Raw genomic sequence first — 9,044 nt, 5'->3', positions numbered from 1 at the left:
ACATATTTTCCTACTGCTATCTTCTTAGTGATAATCCCGTTACTGTTGCAATGTCCAGAGAGATCAGCTTCTGAAACTTCCTGTTCTGTTTCATCTTCGTCATCTTCTATGTCAAAGACGACTTCATTTTCGCTTTGGTTGGATTCATTCTCATCAATTACAGGATCTTCATTGGGGATAGGTCTCCCCATATCTTCATAGTTAATCGATTGTCCTGGCTGGACATCTATTTTCTTCTTTCTCTTTTTGATGGCAGGATCTGGACTCCTCTGATCTTTTAGATATGTTAGAAGAGTGTCGTCAATTTTATAATCCGATTTTTCATACACTTGAGTCGGCAATTTTTTCAGCACTTCGTCTTTATTTAAGGGATATATTCCAGTTGCCCTAAAACCGCCTTTAATAATTTTAGATTTATTTATCCCGATGTCATTCACCAAACGTTTTAATAATGTTGGGAAGGTTGACTTATTGACGACACTATCTCTTGAATTTTTCATTTTATATTCTGTGACAATTTTTCGCCAACAGTTCTTTAGGGGTTTGAAGAAACTAATGTCAAGGGGCTGTGTAACCGTATATTATGTCTCTGGCACTCTAGTAACACGTTTATATTAAGGTGTGAACATAAATTGTCACCTATTATGACTTTAACACCCTCTAATGTTCTAGCCCAAGACACAATTATATTTTTAAACCAGTCTTCAAAGCAATAGGTGTCGAACCAACCACTTTAGGTTTTGTTATATCTAGTATTTGGAGAGCCACCGATGCACCAAGCATCATATTGACGTTCCGCTTTATACACGACGTAAGGCGGCAACATTTCTCCACTTGCTGTTACTGCGAACATGATGGAAATACAACTTTTGGTATTGTTCATTACCCTTTCAGGGTACACTTTTTAGATCCTGGTTGGTCCGACAAGTTGGTTTCATCATAATTCACATTCAGATTTGGGGGAACGTCTGAAAGGGTTTGCTTCCAGTCTTACAAAATATGCTTGTATTTCATCTTCTGTTTTCTCTGCCCTTGCTCTCTTAATATTTTGACAATGTCTGATCGTCAGTTTGTTATGCCTCTTCAAAAAATTTAGGCACAAGTCTTTTCCTGGCATGTTGTTAGTGAATTGGTTAATAGTCATTCGCAAACTATCTAAGTGTGATTTGACCACTATCTTTAAATCATCTGACGTCAATGGACACCCAAAGTCGGCAGCAGCTAATACAACATCTACTAGTGATCTTTCCATGTTTTCAGGCAACGCTGTGGAGGCTCCTACTTGTCCGGTGTGTTTTCGTTTTATCTTATTTACCAAGGTCCTCCTTGGTACATTATATGTTTCAGAGGCCTCCGAATATGACATTCTTCCTGTTAAAATGCTTGTAATAGCTCTTTGCAAGGTGGGAAAGCTATAATCTCTATAGCGCATCGCACCCAATCGCCGTTTATATTCTCGTGGCATTGTAGCATATCTGGAAATTACACAAAATAACATTAATTTGGACTTACAATTAATGTAGGTACGCCCTAATTTCTCTTAGGTACCTACTAGCTTAATACAAAAAAATTGGGGGGTAACTTTGCCAAATCGTTCACCTTGACAAACTTTAGGTCACAGATTTTATAAAACATATAAAAATCATATTAGCCTCGCGTTGTACTCTCAGAACTTACATGAACTTGTCACTGGAATGCCACGTTAAAAATATTATTAGTTTAGCACCGACAGACCTTAGCAGGACACCGAATAATTTTATCACAGAACACACGTCCACCTGCCACCGAAGATATATTGTTACTACCTCCTTAAAAATGTGCCCAACATATTCCGCCCCGTAGACTAATGTGTCTGGGGAAGGGATGACCATCCACAGGCTTTGTCTAATGTTGCAAGCTTTCAATTTTTAACAATTTTTTCATAAGAAGACACCACTTGCAAAGTTACCCCGCGAAGGCAAAGTAACCCCACTTTACGGTTATATATTACATCTAATTTCCTCTAAACAACTTTTAGCAGCCATCTCAACAATTTTAATTGCCTCATCTGCAGAAATTTTTAAATCGCTTTTCATAGCAATCTTCAGCAAGTTCTTTAGTAATATTTATGGTTTATCAACGGCAGAAGATAATTTTAAATAAAACCTTATATGTATTATCTACTATTAATTTATTTTTCATTTTTTTTTTTATAAGAAGTAATACTAATTACTCAATTTTCGTCATCATCCTCTGCTGTATCTCTTAACTCACGAACTATATTCACCCACGCTTCTAGGCGACATGTGATTATACAGAAGAATGTTTTTTTTTTCGAATTTATTCATGTTATTTCCTTACCATCTATACCAGTTTGTGACCCTTTTGATGACGGTTTTATGACCTATGGTCATAAAACACGCGTACACAAAAAATATTTTTATTTATTTAATACCTCCTTAATCTTCCATCAAGTTAACTTCCAAATTATCTGACGTTGTGGATCCCGATCTTTCCGGAGATGTAGTGGAATCAGGGTGCTGCTGGTCTGGTTCTCATCTTCCATATCCTCGTCGTACATCGTTACCGTACTATTGCTCCACGATCATGACCATTGTCTAGCGGGGGAGTGAAATGGGTACGTAGTAGAGTCTGCTTCTGCTATCTCCACTACTAGGACTCCTCTCTTCTCCATGTTCTTGCTACTTATGGTTGGTTCTTAAATTTGAAATCCTTTATATGCTTTCCAAATAGGAAACTTGTCTCTTCAACCCAAGGTCAAGCATATTATGCTTTAATATTCCCATGTACAACATCTATCTTAATGCTATTACTCATTCAATCGTTTTACTTTCATGCGCCCAGTCAACCGTTTTCCTTCTGTTTCCGCTCCATTTTTGCAGCTAGTTCATCTTTCACCTGACGAACTTCCCTGTCCGTTTCTTCCTCCGACTCGGCTTCTCCCGGTGTTGAAGGAAGGTAGAAATGACGTCCGCCTCACCGGTTTGAGAACAAGAAATCTCCTTGTCATCTTCGGGAACTTCCTCCATCTCTGAGGCTTGGTGGATTCCTTCAGGCACTGCTTGGAGGATTTGACTTCACTTTTTTAATAATTTTTGAAATGCATTCTTGCTCAAGTTCACTCTGTACCATTAAATTGATTGATCGTGTGTGCGAAGCAAGGGATATGTCGCCATCCACACAATCTTACTGCCTTTAGCATATTAGATGCATTATCGGTAGTAACTGCAGTAATTTTATTAGTCGTATCCCATTCTGCTATTTTACTCTTTAACATCTCTTTTAAATGATCCGCAGGGTGTGTAACATTACATTTAAAGCAATCAAGCAGATGCGCACAAAGTTCGAAATTATTATCAATGTAATGGACAGTAATGGTCACAAAACTTTCGCTTTTTATAGACGTCCAACCATCAGTAATTAAATAAACTACAGCAGCCGTTTCTAATTCTTCACGTAATTTTATTTGTTCTTCATTATACAAACGTGGTATTAAATTTTCAGCGACAGTCTTTCTAGATGGCAAGTTATATGATGAATTGAGCATTTTGATAAATTTCATGAATTCTGGATCTTCAACCAATCGCAAAGGCTGGTATTGTCTATCATAGTAACTAATTGCATGTCAAGCATTTTTGTTTTGGAAATACTCAAAAGGCGTGAGACTGTTAGAAAATCGGCAATTCGTTGTTGTCCCGATTGAACTGTTGGTTGCCACAGAGATGCTGTTTGTGCTGCTGTGGAAGTAGAAGGCGAAATTTCCATTGTAGAAGTATTGGCACTAGCATTTTGTGGTGCAGTTTCTTGTTCTGAATTAGTTGTATCTTGAACAGGGCGAGTAATAGTTTCCGTGCGCTTTATTGGTATGGTGCTATGCTTTCGCTTCATGTGGCGCGTTAGATTTCCTGTAGATCCACTCGTTATAAAAATAACATCTCGACAATAACTACTAATTCGACTAATTCATAGCCGTATTGAGTTTGTTGTCCAGAACTGTAAGTGGAACATTGGGATTTCGGACGCTCCGATGTCAAAAGGGTAACAAGTGAATGGTCTATAGTAGTTTCATAAGGTTGTTGGCTGAAGTCATTTTGAGAAGCAAAGGACCGGAAGTTATCATTTTCCATTATAGAATTTGATGCTAAACCTAGTGTGTGATATCTACTCGTATATGATTCTTGGTTCTTCTATTCTTGATAAAAAGTAGATTCAAAATTAGGACGTCCCGAAACAAAGGGAGGTTGATTAAATGTATACTGCGATTGGACAGAAAGTGGACGTCATGTCTATTTTTTTATTTCCTTTATCGTTTTCATCACTTCAAATAGAAATTCTACTATATCGTCATCACTAAATAGTTCTATGGTTGGCGCGATGTCTTTGAAAAAAGACATAATCCGGCTGTTATCTTCTTTTTCTACAGTCAATCAGCTTGACAATTTTGTTGTACACTTCAATTGTTTCTTTCTTCTTTCTCTTCTTTGTACTGCTACGAAAAGTTCTAGCAGTTGGATTTAAAATATATCTACCTCCATGCCTTGCGGAAAAAAAAATTCCAATACATCTTGATTTAGTCTATTTGTTAATATATAACGGTCGCATTCACTATTTTCTGTTTCAAATGAATGAATAATTGATGATATAGTTAAAACCATACCGTCAAAATATAGCGGTCTTGTAAATCAATTTTCAATATGGTTTTAAAAATTTCAATTGATCTTTGTAAATTTTCCATTATGTGTGGATTTTTACCGCTCAGTGCAGAATTATGTTTATTTTTGGCATATAAATTCCTGCTGTTTAAATTATCTTGTAATGCAAGTTTTCACAATATTTTTTGAGAAGTATTTGGGCATATGTATATATATATATATATCAGTAATTTTTGTTAAAGCTCGTGCAGTAGACGAACTTTTGTCCATCATATATGTTTGTCTATCTTCAAAAGAAATTATGTTTATTATTATGTTTATCATTAATTTTAAAATTACCAGTAAATAAATTGTTTCTAATGCTTTTAAATAAATGGGGTACGTCATGCATAAAAGAAAATTTAAATAGAAAATATGGTACTGGTAATGTTTAAAAGTTTTAAAAAAGCCCTATTATTTAATCCTTGATTGCAGACTATAACTTTTAGCATTAATCCAGTTGTATTTAACCCATTCGATGCCAAACTTTATAAATTAATTTTTGTATCATTTTTATTTTCAGTTTAGGTCTTTGATCTTAATAGAAAAATATAAAAAAAAATAATTTTTAATTTGTAGACCATAGTAGGAAAAAAACAGATTGTTTCAAATTTGGAACTTGGCCAGATAAAGGTACATTAGGTAGTATTAAAAAGAAAATTATTGAGCATTGTATTTATTTGTTATTTCAACTCATTTTGCACCAATGGAGAAACTCTTTCATGAAATAATTTAAAACAATCGAGTGGGTGTACATTAATTTTGCATATACCGCAACCGAATGTAGTATTTTTTTGCATACTTTACATCTATTTTGTTTGATGCTGCTCGGGTAATGCAGAACTGACATATTTCTTGAAAAAGCTTCAGGAACATTACGAAACAGTGCAGTTGAACTATTTCTTTCTCGTCTTCGTTCTCGGGAGCTTAGAAGTAAGTACGATGAAACGATGTATCTGATAAACCCTAGTAAATCTAGAGAACGAGAGTTTTCTACAAATTCACTTGTATTGGTTTGCTTTTTTCTCATATCTCTTGAAATCCGATATAAAATCCATGCGTTAGAAACCGACGCACATAAAAGGTGTATAAAAATCTGCCACCACCATTTATTATTACGCAATTTTGGCCGGTAATTGGAAATATTTCGATCAATCAAATCTGTACCACCCATGTGGGTATTGTACTGATGAATTGCATGGGGCATCTGTACCATAATATATATTTTTTCAGCAGCCAAATAACGACGTGCTGCTTTTGTTGGATGCACACCAAAGCAGTTAGAGCCCACATGCACTATGTTATTGTCTTTCCATTGCATAACAATGACATCTTTTGTGGAATTTATATATGAGTCCATAGAACCTCTAAGAGATTTCTTCATTGTGGTTTTATTTAGGGGACATTTCTGTAGTCTGTTCTGTCTTATAGTCCCCGTACATCCATAATCCATTTCGCTTAATTTTTTATCAATGGCAGTCCTGTAAAAAAATTGTCAATGAAGAAACTAAATTTTTCTTCTGGGAAATTCGCCTTCAATCTATCTGCAAATGTTGCTACAACAGATGCTCCTAGGCCAAGATCGCTTTCTCCTAAGGCTACGGTTACAGTGCATGCGATTTCGCGCGAATCACAATTCGCGCGTGTATGCGCTTACTCGCGCGAACAAGCAATGGTTTCTGGTGTTTCTAAAATTCGCGCGATTGAAAGCGATTTTATCAGTTTCATTTCAAGTTATGGATGTCGAAGAAGAATTTTATCTCTCCGAGAATTCAGTATTGAGATTATCTGCATTTAATAAGAAAAATAGGCGGTTCTGGGTTAATGAAATATACGCAAATCATCATTTAAGTGAATATTACCAGATTTTTGAAGAGTTAAAGCTGCAACCGATAAAGTTCTTTGAATATTATCGAATGAGTTATGACACATACTCTTATATATTGAATGCAATAGATGAGGCAATAAGAAAACAGTGTAACTTCAGGAAATGTATTTCTCCATCCGAAAAGCTAACAATAACATTAAGGTAAGTAAAACTTGTAGTAAAATTAGGGTAATGTTAATTTTAAACCGTGAAATTGGTAACATATGTTGCAATACTATAGTCTTCTCGACAGTCTTGGTGTTCCTCCTCTGGAACTTCATTTTCAGGAACAGGTTTATTTCTATTTAGTGAATTGGAATGCTGGGATACGGAAGGTTGAGAGAAAAGTGGAGGTGAAGATAAGTCATACCAGCTCGATTGAGTTGAAGAAGCAGGTGATGGTTCTGATTGAGGAGTAGTACTAGTAGAATATGAAGCGTGGACCCCGGAAAATCTATTTGGGAGAATTACGTGACCTGATGGCTGACTTTTGTAGGATGTTATCTCGTTCAGAAGAACTTGTTGCAGCTGTAACTGTACATGGAGCTTTCTTTCATCTTTTACATTTTTGAAATGAGGTAGTAAACTCATTAAAAAATGGTAGTCATAATCTTTGTGTATATCTGTTTCCACTTTTCTTTGTTTAAAAAAATTTAGTTTTTCTTCTTCTAAAGCAAGCATCCTCTTTTGGACATCATTTCCGCGTTTTGCAGATTTCGATGGCAGAGTTTGTTGTTTCTTGCTTGAGGATTCCTGCTGTTTACGTAATGGCTCCTGCTGTTGTGTTTCAGGCAATAAATTTTGGTCTTCCCTAGGTCGTTTAGATTGGTTGGCAGTACTTGTAGATTGTAAAACCTGTATTGCGTCGTTCGTATGGTTATCGTCGGTATTTTGCGTTTTAGGAGACTCTGGTTCTGCGTCTAGTCCGTTATTTGATTTCTCGTTTACTGGTAATAATGAATTCTCTCTAGGTAACGAAATATTTCCCGAAGTTTCCCGTGGCGTCATTTGATCTGCCAAAAAATACAAACTCTCGAAGTATGGCCAAGAAGAACCACTTTTTTCCCCTCCTGCTGCACCGGACTGTTTGTATTTAATAGTTTTCTGATACTCTTTTCGAAAGGTATCTCGTAATCCTTTCCATTTGGTTTTTGCTACTTCACCTAAAAGTGTAAACAAGAAATATAGGTATAGGAAATGCATAAGTAGATACTAAGATAAGAATATTTATTTTGTAAAATATACAGGGCGATTCAGTCATTAGTTTTTCAAANGTTATAGATATTTCTTTTCTGTATTTGTCATTGTACTAGCTTTAATTTGAATTTGGCGAAGATATTGTCACGTTTCCTATTGAAAATACCAAAAAAAAAAACTTAAAAAAATACATATTATTTTCTCGGGATACTCGCTTGGTTGCTAACAGGGTAAAAACAAAGACAAATCAATGAATTTTTACGTTTTATTGCACAAAACATACTTACACCTCTGAGGGATTGCTTTTCATGTGGTGAACTGGCTCCTGGCCATCGACTGACTCTCAAAGTGGCTCCGGACTGGCCCCGATTCACCAAGTTGCTGGGGTTTAAATATTCTTTAAAAAATGCTGAGTGCATTAGAATTAAACAACCGGTAGAAGAATCGGAAACAACGACTGAATCAGTGCACCAGTTTATGAGCGAGATAGACGTAGTGCAAGGGTTAGTTCAATATGCATTCAATTTGCAACTGGACACGTTTCGTTGCTTTTAAATCTATTGTGTAATACTGACATGTAATTGATTCCAATTATATTTATAAATTTGTTCTATGAAATGAGTTAAATGGATATTTGTATCGAAGGTATTTTTGTAAAAATCTACTAAAGAAATATGTGTCCAAATAAAGTAATGCCATGTATCCATACACATACATAGTTATCTTTCAAAGTTTTGATTATAGTTACAGGATGATTATTTCAATTTTGAATATTACTCTTCTTCTCTCTAACTCTAAAATAATAGAAATTAGTGAATCCTGTCTTATATTTGCTCATTGATATCCAACTTTTCATTGTAGATAGAGCTGGTAGAACTATATTGTTTTTCTTCATAAATGCGTAATTAGTGGGGCTTTTATAGTAAAGGGACATGGCCAGTCCTCGTTCCTCTATAGATCAAGTTTTTTTTCTTTGTCTTCAGTTGCATATTAGCGTTTTACTTGTAGAACTTACATTTTCTGGAATTTCAATATAATTGAATAATTTTGTCTTTAACTGGCTTATTCTTGTACGCAAATATTTAACCTCAACTCGATTTTGTTTTTCGCATTATTTATTTTTAAATTCAGTTGTGACACACATTGTTACTTGCAATTCATTTTTGCATTGTGTCTCAAACTCTCGACGGTTTTAACAACTCGGAGCTCACTCGGCATACTGATTTTTATGGGTTTTTTATACATATGTCTCCTTAAAGGCTTTCCGTTTTACCAACTTCTGACGTCAT

The 9,044-nt window shown here is 35.3% G+C and overlaps 1 protein-coding gene across 1 annotated transcript; it reads right to left on the bottom strand.

The window, feature by feature from the left end:
* Nucleotides 1-6,681: 6,681 nt before the first annotated feature.
* Nucleotides 6,682-7,790, bottom strand: LOC108908438 (cytoplasmic polyadenylation element-binding protein-like). Its single transcript, XM_023456200.1, has one exon. It carries the CDS (start codon nucleotides 7,759-7,761, stop codon nucleotides 6,760-6,762), a length of 1,002 nt encoding a protein of 333 aa, XP_023311968.1. The 5' UTR covers nucleotides 7,762-7,790; the 3' UTR covers nucleotides 6,682-6,759.
* Nucleotides 7,791-9,044: the final 1,254 nt, after the last annotated feature.

The sequence above is a fragment of the Anoplophora glabripennis genome, unplaced genomic scaffold (assembly GCF_000390285.2).
Source record: "Anoplophora glabripennis isolate ALB-LARVAE unplaced genomic scaffold, Agla_2.0 scaffold299, whole genome shotgun sequence".
In the NCBI taxonomy this organism is placed as follows: Eukaryota; Metazoa; Arthropoda; class Insecta; order Coleoptera; family Cerambycidae; genus Anoplophora; species Anoplophora glabripennis.
Note: the sequence above shows the minus strand (reverse complement) of the source record. Positions and strands in the feature narration are given on the sequence as shown.